The following is a 15,163-nucleotide window of genomic DNA, read 5'->3' on the forward strand; positions in this document are numbered from 1 at the left end:
TATACGTTCTGCTGTCATATATACCTAATCAAAATTAATTAAGGAATTAATTTTAAAAATTAAAAAAATAAAAAGACCCCGCAGAAAAACTGCAGAGCGCCCCCTCGCTGCGCCAGCCCCTCCCTCCCTCTGGCCCCGCCTCAACTTCCGCCCTGAAGCCCCGCCCACCCGCGTCTCCGGATGCTCTGCTTGGCCCGGCTCCCTCAGCCTCTCTTTCGCTGGGCGCTTGGCCGTCTTCCTCGCGGCCATCCAGCTTCCGTGGCGTGTTTTGTTTGCGACGCTGTCGTGTAACAGCGCGCTTTACGGTCGCGGGGACGGAGCGAGCCGGTGCCAGGGCCACTCGGGCCGGGAAGCAGGGAAGGCGAGCGAGGTTGATGCCCGGCGGCGGGGCAAGCGCGGCGTCTGGCCGGCTTCTCACCGCCGCGGAGCAAAGGGGAGCCCGGGAAGCATCGACGTTCAGGAGCGGCCCGGGGGGCTCCGGCGGCGGCGGCGGCGGCAGAGGCGGAGCAGGCGGCCCCGGGCCGGGCAGCGGAGGCCCCGGCGGCCCCGGCGGCCCCGCGGGCAGGATGAGCCTGACCCCGAAGGAGCTCTCGAGCCTGCTGAGCATCATCTCTGAGGAGGCGGGCGGCGGCAGCACCTTCGAGGGCCTGTCCACCGCCTTCCACCACTACTTCAGCAAGGCCGACCACTTCCGCCTGGGCTCGGTGTTGGTGATGCTGCTGCAGCAGCCAGACCTGCTGCCCAGCGCGGCGCAGCGCCTCACCGCGCTTTACCTGCTCTGGGAGATGTACCGCACCGAGCCGCTCGCTGCCAACCCCTTCGCCGCCAGCTTCGCGCACCTCCTCAACCCCTCGCCGCCCGCCCGCGGCGGCCAGGAGCCCGACCGGCCTCCGCTCTCAGGTACCTCCCGGAGCCGGATGGGCGGTGCGGAGACTTAGACTGGGCAGCTTCCCGTCTGCGCTTCTGGAGCCCGCCCAGAGGGAAATAAAGCCCCCTTTGGAAATGATCAACCCCCAACCACTAGAGTAGGAATTCAGGTGGTACCCGAAGTACAAATTCATTACGAATTCATGGCACCGAGGATTATTTGTCTCATCCGTACAGGCCATCCAGTCATTCAGGTCCTTAAATGAGGTTCATCTTTCTAAAGCCCATCTGGAGCTGTGTATAATTAAACCTGTAATGACACAATGGATCTGTCCCCGTTTGTAAGTCTCAGAGGAGTAAACAAGTCAATGTTAAGAACCCGAAAAAGTTGTTGAACGAAAATACACATTAAGCAGCATGTAAGGACCTTACAGCTGCCTTCCTTGGACTACTATGATGTGGTGAGGGTAGAGAATAGAAGGTTGTCTCAAGTTTACGGGCTTTGTTACAAAACGCATGTTTTGCATTAGGTAGAAAGTATGCTTGTGCAGCATTGGTTCGATGAGATAGGTTCGATAGGTTAGGTGCCAGGCAGCATTTTAAAATTTCTGCGGTACTGGGGATCAAACCCAGGGCTTCATGCAGGCTAAGGAAACAAGGTGTTCTTGCTTGCAGCCTTTCTGAATCTAAAACATTTTTGGATGCCTTCCTGCACTATCCTCATCTAAGAAGGGCAGCCTTTGTGTTGGGGAAGTTTGTGACTGCCCAGAAAGTGAATGCCACATCAGAATGTTTGTACTGGGGAATGGGGACAGTGTGGGATTTAGGTCAGAAACCCTTTGAATTCTGAAGGGTGTGTTATGTAAAACCCCATCATCAAATACATGTCTAAACCTACACCTTGTTCCTACACTGCATTGTAAACAGGAGGGGAGGTAGTTGCCAGGAAAGGAATCCCCAGGATGTAATCTCCAAGCCTCAGTTTTCTCATCAATAAAATTCAGATTCTAATAATTCCTAACTGGTAGTGTAGTTATGAAGAATAAAAGTACCTGTGAAAAGTATTACTCGTTATTGTCACCAATATATTTTTTTGAGATTACCTTTTGTTATCTTTATTCAAATAGGTAGGGATAATGCTTAAATTACACAGAAGAGGAAATGTTATTACCAGAGCTCCAGTCTTAGTGCTTCTCTTGTTCATTTAGGGTAAGCATCTAATGGGCATAGTTTTAAAAAAGTTAAAAAAAAAAAAAACTTTTCAAATGATTTTGAGATAGGACAGACAATGTATTTGGAAGTAAGAAGGATGGCTTCCCAAAATCAACAAATTTGCACTCTGGTTAGGAGAAAAGACAGGTCAATAACAGCATGGTAAGGCTGTACTAGGTGTCAAAAAAAAAAAAAGATGCAAGTAGCACAAAGAAACAACCTTCAGAACCGGAAAGATTCCCAGAGGAAATGTGTGATATCTTTGCTGTATGTTAATTAGGGATGCAGGTAGAAGGGAAGAATGTGGCCCTGCCAGGTTATTGTTAAAGAATTAGGTCTATACAGAGAAGCTGAGATTTTGTCTACCTGGAGTAAGTTACATGAATGGGAGGATAATCAAGAGGTAAGATTAGGAAGGTGGGTGGTGACTAGATTATGAAGTGTTTTATAATGATGTAGAAGTTTGGGGTTAATTTTATGTATGTGAACTGGTCAAGTAGTATGACAGATTTGTATTCTAGAAATAGAATTAAATGGCAAGGTGGGGCATGAATGGTGGATTAGCAGGGGTCAAAACTGGGATGGTACAAGGTTGACTGAAGCCAATAAAGAAGAGAATTATAGAAAATTGGGAGCTAAGGAAATCAGACTGTCCTGTAGTTCAGGCAAGAGAGGGGGGACTGGAGCTGAGGGAATGCAGACTGGGGACATTGTAAGATATCAATAGTTGATAGATAAGGCTTGGGGAGCTGTGGAATATGGACAAAAGAGAACCTTCAATCTTGTGGAGATGGTAAAGTTGCACTGTGTACTGAGGCTGGTACGTTGCTACTGATGAATTTGCTTCCTCTGTCTCTTTAGCTTCTGCACAGTCAGTCTTAGAAAGCACTTCAGAACATAGTTTTTATATCTGTTTTTGTTTGCATATATAAGCTTTGATCTTTGCAGGAATTGAGGGACTTAGAAAGCAAAGTTCTTAATAGTTACAGAAATATATTTTTTTCATAATAGTGCCACAAGTCATAGAATTTCCAGTGGCTTAACTAATTACAGAGTTCACAGAGGTATATATTTCATTAACCTAAATTCAGTTATAATTTAGTTTATAAAAAAGTGTAGGTTGCAGTGACAAGTAGCAAATACTAATTTTACTGGATCTGAGTTACTTTTCAAAAGTAACCATCAGAGAAATCATTGTACATCTTTGTTTACAGGATTTTTACCTCCTATAACTCCGCCAGAAAAGTTTTTTCTCTCCCAGCTCATGCTGGCACCCCCAAGGGAACTCTTCAAAAAGACACCTCGCCAGATCGCTTTGATGGATGTGGGAAACATGGGCCAGTCTGTGGACATTAGTGGGCTTCAGTTAGCCTTGGCTGGTAAGGAAGAATTGGAAGTTTGAGCATTTTTGTCTGTTTTTGAGATATTCTACTTAAAACAAAGGTCTTTGTAATCTTCATTGTGAAAAGGGTTAGTTACCTTTCATTTTAAAGTAGTTTCAGTACTGGATTCTAAATACCTTTCATTTTAAAGTAGTTTCAGTACTGGATTCTAAATATATGCGTTTGATCATCTATCCATTGTCCTTCAATGTAGAAAGAAGCAAGCACACCTTGTTGTTTTGGAGCTAGCTACACAGATCATCTCTGCAGTCTTGAAGTAGAGATGTTTTTCAGTAGGATCTATAGACCAAAGGTGTATTTGTGGATGATGAAGGGTATTTTTTTCTTCTTACTACTAGGGATTGAACCCAGGGTTCCTCTACCTCTGAGCTATATCCACTAGTTCTTTTTAAATTTTATTTTGAGACAGTCTCAGTAAGTTGCTCAGATGGACCTCAAACTTGCAAGCCTCCTGCCTTAACCTCCCTAGTAGCTGGGATTACAGACATGCATGTGCCACCACACCCAGCAGTTTGTGCTTTCTTAATTTGGGGGGGGGGGGCGGAAAGCAGGCAAATTAAACATTAGTGACTATAAAGAGAAGATTTACCCTTTAACAGTGACAGTGTTCATTAAATAAATTTTATTAAAAACCCACCAATTAGTTGGCAATTTGCCAACTGAAATATTTTTTCTTACATCTTGGACAATAGCCTGTTTTCTAATAACTTTTTGTACTTCTGTAATTTGGATTAAAAAATGCATCAGGATAATTTTGTTAGCATTTTTCTTATTAAGGAGACAATTGGGTCATGTCTAAGGCTTTTTGGCGGGGGGGGGGTACTGAAGAGTGAATGCAGGGGCACTGGACCACTGAGCCACATCCCCAGTCCTATTGTATTATATTTTAGTGACAGGGTCTCACTGAGTTGCTTAGGACCTCACTTCGTTGCTGAGGCTGGCTTTGAACTCATGATCCTCCTGCTTCAGCCTCCCAAGCTGCTGGGATTACAGGCATGCGCCACCATGCCCAGCTGATAAAATTGAAATGTAGGAATTAAAAAAATATATTTTGTGTACGTATATACACACACTCACATATAATCTGGCCATTTTTTTTATGTTGTAAAAAGCAAGTAGCTTTACCCCTTAGTAGCTTGTCCTTTCACTCTTCCTCGTGATGTCCTCAATTTTTAAACATCTCACATTTTAACCTCTTTCAGAACGCCAGTCTGAACTGCCAACTCAAAGTAAAGCCAGCTTCCCTAGTATTCTCAGTGACCCAGACCCGGATTCTTCTAATTCTGGATTTGACAGCTCAGTTGCCTCCCGGATCACAGAATCTTTAGTCAGTGGACCAAAACCACCTATTGAAAGTAGGTATATAGAGATTAATTTTAGACTCTTGGTTTTATTTTATCAGCATTCACTGAAACTTTTTAGGTTTTTGAGACATCTTGTTATTTTCATTACTATTTTAACTTTAGTTTAATATAAAGCTTCTAGGAAAGTATCTATAGAGAGCTCAGTGAAAATTAGTTTCTTCTTTAAAAAAGTTACATACAGCTTGATTTACATATCTTACATCCTGAAGATATAAATTCTCTGATTTTACTGAAATCAGTCTATTTATTACCATTACCTTCTCCACTTTAAAGTTTTACTGATTTTACAGCTCTTAATTTACTTTAATTCAAAGGAAGCACTTAGTGAATTTGAAGTAATATAGCTGCACCTTTTGGTTTGACAGGCTTCCATGTTTGAGTGATGAAGGCATGTTTTCTGCTTCGGGATAAGAACATGTTCTCCAGATTACAGTGCCACCATTAGTTTGAAACTTACACTGACTTGTCATACCATTTGGTTTACAGTATATATTTGGCATAAGTGGGTTTAATATTTGAAGTTTTATCTAGTCACAAGTGGGCCTAAAGATCCATGCCACATAATGATTTATGTGTAGTATTTGCTCAGGCACAACTTTGAATTGGATGAGCCTCCAGGACGGTATCTGAAGAGCATATCACTCATAATAAGTGAGTCCGACCACTCACCAGGCATTTCCTCCTCACATAAGTAGCACTTCTCATGAAGTGTTAGACTGTTTATTTTCATGAGTGGTCCAAAGAGGGATTCAGATACCAGTCCTTGGGCAGCAAGTGATGGAATGGTAGAGATGTGTGTCAATTTTGTAGCCAGAAAACAGTCTTTGGCAACAAACTGGATAGCATAATCCCCAAATTGGGACTAGGATGCATAAGAGAATAAGCCACCTTTGCCCTATGGGAAAACCAAAGTGATGTGTGACATAGGTTCAGCAGAAATCTAGCCAGAGTTTATTTTAGTGAGTGTATAACTTACAGGTCTACCCTGTTTTATAAAATAGTTAAATATACTCACTTCATTTTCCTGTTTTATGAAATGGAAATGGTATTTGTGAATTTGAGGATTCATGAACGACTCGATTGATTTGAAAATGTCAACCAATACTTTTCCTATTCTGTCATTTCACCATACTTAATTTGTCACTTCAGAGTTATTAAATGTAAAGCTAAAACTTGTACAAATCATAGTGGTCCATGAACAGATTATTAGTGGCAATTAAGAGAAGAATGAGTGAAGATGAATAGTATTTCATCTTTCCATTGAAAGATGTACCACTCTAACAGTTGTGTCTTGAATGGTGGTCATGTGTGAATTAGAAGTGTTGCTCATAGCCCTGCTTTCTTCTCCAAAAAGTAATAGGTATGTCTGGCATCATGCTGCTACATTGGTTTTTCATGTTCTTATTTGTATTCTGGATGAAATCTGACTTTCTGAATCATTCCTGCTTCAGATTTTGAAGTGTGAGAGTTTTATCATGCTATCTTTTTAAAGGAGGCATTTGTGTACTTCATTAAGAAAAATTTATGTGTGGTGTGTCACATTAGCTCACTGATAGTCACTTGAATATCACTACTCTCATTATAGGCCATTTTCGGCCAGAGTTCATCCGTCCGCCACCTCCACTCCACATTTGTGAGGATGAACTGGCTTGGCTCAATCCTACAGAGCCTGACCATGCTATTCAGTGGGATAAATCTATGTGTGTTAAGAATAGCACTGGTGTGGAGATCAAGCGAATTATGGCCAAAGCCTTCAAAAGCCCCTTATCTTCTCCCCAACAAACACAGGTATGTGTGTATTCCATGTTTTAGTTTTAATCCATCATGAGTTTGTTTTTCATAAGGTGATAAATGAGCAGTACACCGAAATTGACAACATGAGTTAGCAATAACAAGTCTCAAAGGTTTTTGGATCTCTGAGGCTTTGTTTTACCCTTTCCCTTTTGGTCATTTCGCTGTGGTAGGGCAAGAAGTCAGGTGATTGAAAAGAAACATAAAGAAACTTAATGATGAGTTTGTCTTTGACAGAGGTGAGGTAGGAAAGGCCTCACTTTTTGGCACTGTGCTCCTGCTCTGTACCAGCTGTGCATTTTATATACATCTTTGCATTAAAACTGGACAGTAGCTCTTTTGAGTGGAGTAATTTCATTTACCTCTGAGGTAAGTAGAATTATTAACATCTTTAGAGGAAGAAATGGTTCAGAGAAGGTGAACTAGCCCCCAGTACATAGCTCACTAGTGATAGATTTGAGATTAAAAATATTGCTTGCTATCCAGGGGCAAGACAAGATTGTGGGAGGTTTCTCTTTAGTGAATTTTATTCAGTTTGCACACTTCCAAATTAGAGCTAGTAGGGGAGATACTGACATCTCCAATTCAGTACATCATCAAAAGTATTTTCAATGTCATTAAGAGTTGTTTGTAGTTCCTTTTGTGTAGATCATTCTGAAACACAGTTCACTGGGTAACATTCAAGTAGACAAGTAAAAGCATATAAAATTGCAAGGAAAAAGTGCTTATTCGGCACCTCCAAATTTTATTTTGTTGTTGAGATGGAACCCAGGACCTTATACATGCTAGGCAAACACCCTACCATTGAACTGTGTTCCCAGGCCTGAAAACAGTGTTTTTGAGGAAACCTTGAAATTGCAAAATGTAGGTGTGACTTGCAATGCATCCTGCCCCCCTCCTTGGGTATTTCCATTTTCCGTCTGGGTAGGGTACAGCAGGGCAGGCATTATTTCTGATGTTCATTAATTCTCTGTGGTTTGTGCTTTTTGGAGACCAAATTGGTGATTAAGATTATTTCTGAGCAGGGCACATACCTGTTACCCCAGCTACTCAGAAGGCTGAAGCAGGAGGATCACAAGTTTAAGGTCAACCTGGGCAATTTAGCAACACTCTGTCTCAAAATAAAAAGGGCTGGGGATGTAGTTCAGTGGTACAGTGGGTAGAAATTTATGAAATTGGTGAACATGAGTTTTATACTTTTTTTGTGTAAAACACCTTTGTATGAAGGAAAAGCAATTTCCAATTTGATTTAAAAATCTCTCTCTCTTTTTTTTTCCTTAGCTCCTTGGTGAATTAGAAAAAGATCCCAAACTTGTTTATCATATTGGCCTTACTCCAGCCAAACTTCCAGACCTAGTGGAAAACAACCCTCTAGTTGCAATAGAAATGTTGCTGAAATTAATGCAGTCAAGCCAGATCACTGAGTATTTCTCTGTCTTGGTCAATATGGACATGTCTTTACATTCAATGGAAGTCGTAAATCGGTAAGTTTTCATATTTGATCTAATATGTGGGGTTATAAATGATTAAATGTCCAGGAAAGAGAAGCTGCTACAAAAAGCTGTATCATGTTTTTTTCCCCAGATACTGATTGTTGCCTAAGATAACCCACTTCAGAAATAATCTGAGCCTCAGTGTTTACTGCATGTGAATTTAGCATCCATTAATAAGAAATTTGAGAGTTGGATTTCAACATATTTCATGTTAATAGAAGCATGAATGAAATATAATTGCTTAAACTTACTTCCCTATACAGTATTTGTTACCCTTATATAAATATAGATATTAGGGACTTTTTTCTTAGAAACTTAACAGCTGTTAATATGGGAAAGTACTAAATTGAAGTTGGCAGGAGGGCCTAATACTGAGAGCCCCCATTGGCTGCCCTGAAAAATTATCTTTGCATTGTTCATGGGTGCAGCTCCCCACTCGCTTCAACCACCTCCACTAACTAGTATGGACTCCAACAGCTTTATTGCCAGAGTCCCTGAACGCTAGTGTCCTTTTAACCACTGCATCAGATCACCAGTGTGCCCTGCCAGTCAGACAGTGGCCATGGACACCAGCTCTGAGAACACCACCAAAGACTTAAAGGAAAAGAAGTGAGTTGTGGAAGAGGCAGAAAATGAAAGAAACACCCCTTAAATGAGAGTGCTAGTGAGGAAAATGGGGAGCTGGAGGCTGACAATGAGGTAGATGAAGAAGAGGAAGAGGATGGTGAGGAACAGGATGGAGTTAAAGATGAGGAGGCTGAGGCAGCTATGGGCAAATGGGCAGCTGAAAATGACAAGATTGATTACGTTGATACCAAAAAGCAGAAGACCAATGAAGATGACTAGATAGTAAAAAAGGAAAAGTTAAAGGGCCACTGGGACCTATTCACCCTCCACTTCCTGTCAGGATCTAAAGGTGGTTGTCATTGAGTAGAGAGGCCCACCAAGTGCTCTCCATCACTTAATCAAAACACAATGTGAATTTGCAACAGGGGAGGAAAAAAAGAACCAAAACTTTTCAAGGCCCTGCTTTCTTTTCTTAAAAAAAAAGAAAAAGAAAAACTTGTATTTTTTATTTACATTTTATATTTTTGTACATATTGTTGGGGGTCAGCCATTTTTAATGAACTTGGATGGCCAAACCAGCCTTTGGAGCATTCTCTGCCCTACTTCTGACTTTACTTGTGGTGTGACCATGTTCATTATAATCTCAAAGGAGAAGGAAAAAAAAAAACAAACAATTTATTCTGAGCATTCCAGTAACTTTTTTTGTGCATGTACTTTAATTGTACTGTAAGTAATTGGTTTGTATGAGGTGGTTTAAAAGGCCAAAGATAAAAAGGTTTCTTTTTTTTTCCCCCTTTTTTTGTCTGTGAAGTTGTTGTTTATATTTTTGGCCTTTTTAATGTATTTGTGAAACAAAGTTGTCCAACAATAAACCAGAATTTTATTGGGAAAAAAAAAAAAAAAAGAGCTGAGAAATTCTGAGCATGCTGCCATGGAGACTCCTTGTGTTCTTCTCTCAGCTGTTATGTTTTTCCTTACTCTGTTGTCACTGACCATCAGGGAAACATGTATTTCCTTCGAGATGTGCTCTATATGTTATTGTTTAATCTTAATTTTCCTTTATCATTTTATTTTAGGTATATTATGAATTAAATGGGTTTGAGAGGGTTAGCTTGGGATCTTACTATTTTATTAGGTTGTTTACTTAAGAAAATAGTAGATCCTGGTCTATTGGAGCACTGATTTAGGCTTCATAGTCTGAGCTCCTTTATCTGGTGTCTTGTTTGGATGACAAATTATATGGGCCTTCTACTCTTGCGGAACTCCATTCTGAGTGCTAGGCAACTAAGAGAACATCTTGGAACACCGTTTTGTAAGTTGGAGACTTAAAAAATCTGAAACTAATGAATGTGTCCTTTAAAGTTGGACATTATTTTAATCTTATTTGAACTAAAGAATGTGTTACTAAATTGGTGGCAGCTGAGCGAGCGTATGCATGTAGAGTGCCCTTTAAGGGACAGGAGAGGAAGAGAAGAATGAAGTTTCCAAAACTAGTCAGTTGCCTCCTCTTGTTCAAGCCTCTTTACTAAGACTCATTCTTCATTCAGTGTTTGAATCGTCTTTTGGACTGAGCTGTGTTCATAGCATTCTCGTAGCAGTTAGTGTCTCTACCAGACATTTGGCGCTTATTCCAGGAATGACTGTATTTTGTTATCAATAGGATTCTATCTCCCTGGTGTCTTGGAATTTCAAGGACAAGTTACTGTTTTTGTTTTCCCCCAGCACCTATCATAATGCATTACCCTTGAGCATGGAACATACTCGTTATTTATAAAAATCTCAAGTGAGTATAGTGGCTAGGGCACTGTTTCCTTGGAGCACTAGTTCCTTGGTGCCCTAAAGAAAGAAGTTTCAAGGTCAAATAAGTTTAGAATGTATTATTAATTTTATTTTAGAAATTTGTAGCTCACCTAGCAGACTTTGCAATAGCAAACCCTAATGTGGCCTAGGGTTTCCCAGACTGAACAGAGCTGAAAATGGAAGTCCTATCCCCCATACCATTTTTATTTCTCTGTTCTTTAAACATTCTACACAGTACTTAAAATTACTGGCCTTGGGCTTTAAGACTACAAACTCAGATTCATGCTCTTGTTACATCACAGCCAGGTCTTCCCTGCAGTACTTCCTAACATGTTCTGCTAATAATGCCAGTTCCAATCACCTTTCAGGAAGGCTTCTCTCCTTAGGGTTAAGTCATTTGCCCTTTTATGGCTTTTTCCAAGTCTTTTTACCTTCCCCTCATTTTGGCATTTGGTGATATGTTGAACTGTTTGCATACAGATTTACACTTCTCAGACATACTGCCTCTGGGCAGCTATATGTAATAGAGCTTCCTGAGTGTTAAATGAACACAGTAACTGCTCAGGTTGTTGGTGCTTATAAGAGATGAGACCATGACTTATGATTCAGCCAGGAACCCTTGGGAACATAATGCTCAAATAAGTCATTAATGATTAATTGCATTGCATAATGCTAAGCATAGACTTAAAAAACAGAAGTGTCACAAATAAGTGGCTGTGGTTCTTGTGTTTATTTGCTGAAGAATACTTACAACTGGAAAACTGGATTATGTATCAGCAATTTCTACCATAGGAAACTTTATATTTTATAGTTAACAGTTTGTTTTTTTTTTTTTTAAATGGGTATTGGGGAGGGAACCCAAGGGTTCTTTACCACTGAGCTACATCCCCAGCCCTTTTTATTTTTATTATTTTAAGACAGGCTCTAAGTTGCTTAGGGCCACACTAGTTTGCGTAGGCTGGCTTTGAACTTGTAATCCTCTTGCCTCAGACTTCCCAGCCACTGGGGTTATAGGCATTCACCACTATACTTGGTTGGTTTATAGTATCTTTTGATGTTAGCAAATAAAATAACAATCCATATTTTCTTATATGAAACAGATTGACTACAGCTGTTGATCTACCTCCTGAGTTTATTCACCTTTATATATCAAATTGCATCTCTACTTGTGAACAAATTAAGGATAAATATATGCAGGTGAGTAATGGGAATTTTTATAAATTCTATAAATAGGTGTTAAGAGGATGGGCACACTAAAACTTGAATTTCCTTTTTCTTCCAGAATCGTTTGGTGCGTCTTGTATGTGTGTTTCTTCAGTCCTTGATCCGTAACAAAATTATTAATGTGCAGGACTTATTTATAGAAGTGCAGGCCTTCTGTATTGAATTCAGTAGGATACGAGAAGCCGCAGGCTTATTCCGGTTGTTGAAGACACTGGATACTGGAGAAACGCCTTCAGAGACCAAAATGTCAAAATAATACCTCACCAGAACTACCCAATTTGTTGTTCAACTGTATTGATTAGTTTTTAAAACTTAAAAACTGAGTGGATTGCTTGGTCTTATACATATAAACAACACTTTAATCTACTTTAAAGCAAAAGTTTTGCTTTTCCTGGATGACTTTTTCCTATAGATGAATTTTTGGTAAGAACTTGGACACAAAATGTTCTAAGTATCTTGCTGATGACTCCATAGGAGGAATAATTATCCCAAATTACTGCAGAAAAAGTAGATGAGGTGTGTATTTTTTAAAAGAAATTTTAGCATTACAGAGGAAAGTGCTTGTTTTTGCTTCAAAGGCAAGCTACAGGCTTCTGATAAATCAGGAACCCAGTTTTCCTAAGGTTCCAGTGTTAAAAGTATCCAATGAGAGCAAAGACATTTTGAAGAAATTGTGATACTGTCATATGGTGAAGAGCAGTTGATTGTATCTCTTAACTTCTCATTAAGCAGTATGAAACAAGGACATGCATATAACTTTGTCATGGGAACTTCAGAGGTGGCAGAACAATGTTTGGAGGGCCTCTTAAAAACACGGGAACTCTTAGGACAATGTTATAGTAGGTGATATTGTTTCCTAGGTTTTTTTTCTTCGTTGAGATGTCCTCTGTTATTACCCTAAAATGAATTTTTTTTTTGTTTTGTTTTGTATTGTTTTAAAGGAAAAACAGGGCTTTGGGAGGGAGTGTCACCCCTAGGAACTGCTGTCTGTGGCAGGGTAGATGGTGTGAGATGTACCAGAGCAGGCAGTGCATGTGTCACCCCTCATGTCACTTTGGACAACAGTGCCTTCCAGTAAAGTTCTTTTTTTACCAACTGTCATCTGATGCATTTTTACTTCAAGAAATCATGACAAATTCCTTTTACAGAACTACTTCTAAAGCATATTTACAGGGAAACAATCTGTTCAATAGGAGTTATCCTCTAATCCAACACTTGGCAAAAGTTAAAATTTTTTTTAAGAGTACAAGTTTTACACTAAGTCCATGCCTCAGATCCATACTATTAAATGGGTAGAATCACAAACAACATGAAAAAATTGAGGAAACAAATTAACCCAAACAAACCAAGATACTCCAATAACAGAATCTATTGATGCCACAGTGGAAGAATGTCAGAGGAGTTTAGAATGTATATAGTTAAACTGATCTGCGAGAAAAGGGACAAAAAAAAAAAAAGTAAGGAGTGAAATCAGGGAGAAAATAAAGGAAGTGAAAGATCATTTCAATAAAGAGAGATTTTGAAAAAAAATCAAGCAGAATCCTTGAAATGAAGGAATTAATAAACCAAATTAAAAATTCAATGGAAAGCATCACCAACAAACTAGACCACATGGAAGACAGTTTTAGGCAATGAAGACAAAATAGATAATCTTGAAATTAAAGTAGAACATGGAGAAAAGATGTTAAAGACACCATAAACAGAACTTCCAAGAAATATGGGATAACCTGAACTTCAGTCCAAATTTAAGATTTATTGGGATGAAGGAAATGAAAGGAAACACAATCTTTTCAATGAAATAATACCAGAAAAACTCCCAAACATAGTTTGGGAAATGGAAAAAAATCAAACACGGGAGGCTTACAAGGACCCCAAATATAAAAAACTACAACAGAGAGACCCACACTAAGGCACATTATGAAAATGTCTTACAGAATAAGAATAAAATGTTAAAGGCTGCCAGAGAAAAATAACAGGTCACCTTAAGAGAGAAACCAATCTGAATCTCAGCTGATTTCTCAACCCAGACCCTCAAAGATAGGTGGTCTTGGAACACACACACACACATACACCAAGCTCTGAAAGAGAATAGATACCAGCTAAGAATACTATACCCAGTAAAATTAAGCTTCAGAATTGACAATGAGATAAAAACCTTTCATAATGATAATAATAAAACATTCACAACTCTACAGAGCCTGCACCACAAACATGTTCACTATGGCATTTCATGAAGAAATGACAAAAGTGAAAACCAGCAGAGGGAGGAATAACACTAGAATAGCCAATCAAAGGAGAAACTATTTCAAGTTAAAAACCAGAAATAAAATGACAGGAAATAAAAATCACTTCTCAATAATAACACTGAATGTACTTGGCCTAAACTCATGAATCAAGATAGACTGGTAAATTGGATTAAAAAACAAGATGCAACAATAAACTGTCTCCAGAAGTATGTTAGTTTCCAAATATTTGGAAGTATTCCAGATCATTCTGGTGTTGATTTTTAATTTAATTACTGTAGTTAAAGAATATGTTCTGAATAACTTGAATTGTTTTATGTTTTCATTTTCATTTATTTCAAATTATTTTCTAATTTTCTTGTAATTTCTGATTTCATCATGGTAAGAGAATGAGCTTTGTATCATTTGAACCAAGTTTTATACTTCTTCATGCAATATCTGAATTTTTAGGACATTTTAACATCACTTTCTCTTACTTTGAGCTGTAAAGATTTTTATATTCTGAATTCTGTATTTTACTATTCATAAATCCATATATTTTATCTGTATCACTTGATCACTTTTAAGTCATTTTTCTATTTGATGCAACAAGTACCAAAGAAATTTGGTTTTGTTATTTTTTAATATGTAATTCCAATTATTTCAGCACCATTTGTTGGAAACACTATCCCTTACCATTGAATTACCTTGGCACCTTTGCTCAGCTCATGTATGTGTAGGTCAATTTTTGAATTCTGTATTCTGTCCCATTTTTTCTACGTGTCCATGTTTATGGCAACGTCACATTATCTTCATTAATGTCAGTTTATTGTAAAATTTTAACTCAGGAAACATGAGTCCTTCAGTTCTATTCCTTTTAACTTACATTGGTTATTCAGGTGCTCTGCATTTCCATATACATTTTGTAATTTGCTTGCCAAATTTCTCAAAAAGTAAAATAATTTAAAAAACAACATCAATTTCTCTCAAGGCCTGAAAGTGGGCATCACAGTTCTGCAGATTAGGTCCAACTATTCTTGGATAAAGAACAGTTCATTATTGAAACAGCACTTTGGAATTGCAATTTCAATGACTGATTGCTATTGTTAGAAACAACCCAACTTAGATTCCTTGCAACTTCTGATTCCAGCAAAATATAGCACTGAACCTGAAAAGTCAACAATACAGCACTGTAATTCATGCCTGAATAAAGTTTATCT

The 15,163-nt window shown here is 39.0% G+C and overlaps 1 protein-coding gene across 2 annotated transcripts; it reads left to right on the plus strand.

Moving 5' to 3' along the window:
- The first annotated feature begins 314 nt into the window (after window positions 1-314).
- Window positions 315-12,816, plus strand: Cnot11 (CCR4-NOT transcription complex subunit 11). Of its 2 annotated transcripts, XM_076832847.1 has the most exons (7): window positions 315-900; window positions 3,294-3,458; window positions 4,685-4,837; window positions 6,432-6,634; window positions 7,919-8,121; window positions 11,598-11,694; window positions 11,780-12,816. In XM_076832847.1, exons 1-7 carry the CDS (start codon window positions 375-377, stop codon window positions 11,975-11,977), a joined length of 1,545 nt encoding a protein of 514 aa, XP_076688962.1. In that variant the 5' UTR covers window positions 315-374; the 3' UTR covers window positions 11,978-12,816. The 2 variants fall into 2 exon arrangements, with proteins under 2 accessions (XP_076688962.1, XP_076688963.1); XM_076832848.1 differs by lacking the exon at window positions 3,294-3,458.
- The last annotated feature ends 2,347 nt before the right edge of the window (window positions 12,817-15,163 follow it).

This window comes from Callospermophilus lateralis, chromosome 14 (assembly GCF_048772815.1).
Source record: "Callospermophilus lateralis isolate mCalLat2 chromosome 14, mCalLat2.hap1, whole genome shotgun sequence".
In the NCBI taxonomy this organism is placed as follows: Eukaryota; Metazoa; Chordata; class Mammalia; order Rodentia; family Sciuridae; genus Callospermophilus; species Callospermophilus lateralis.

What these genes read in the sequence shown, in the direction of transcription:
- Cnot11 (XM_076832847.1), top strand. Translation starts at nt 375, where the DNA reads ATGCCCGGCGGCGGGGCAAGCGCGGCGTCTGGCCGGCTTCTCACCGCC. An exon ending in GCTTCAGTTAGCCTTGGCTG is followed by an intron (nt 3,459 to 4,684) that starts GTAAGGAAGAAT and finishes AACCTCTTTCAG; the next exon opens with AACGCCAGTCTGAACTGCCA. An exon ending in ACCAAAACCACCTATTGAAA is followed by an intron (nt 4,838 to 6,431) that starts GTAGGTATATAG and finishes CTCTCATTATAG; the next exon opens with GCCATTTTCGGCCAGAGTTC.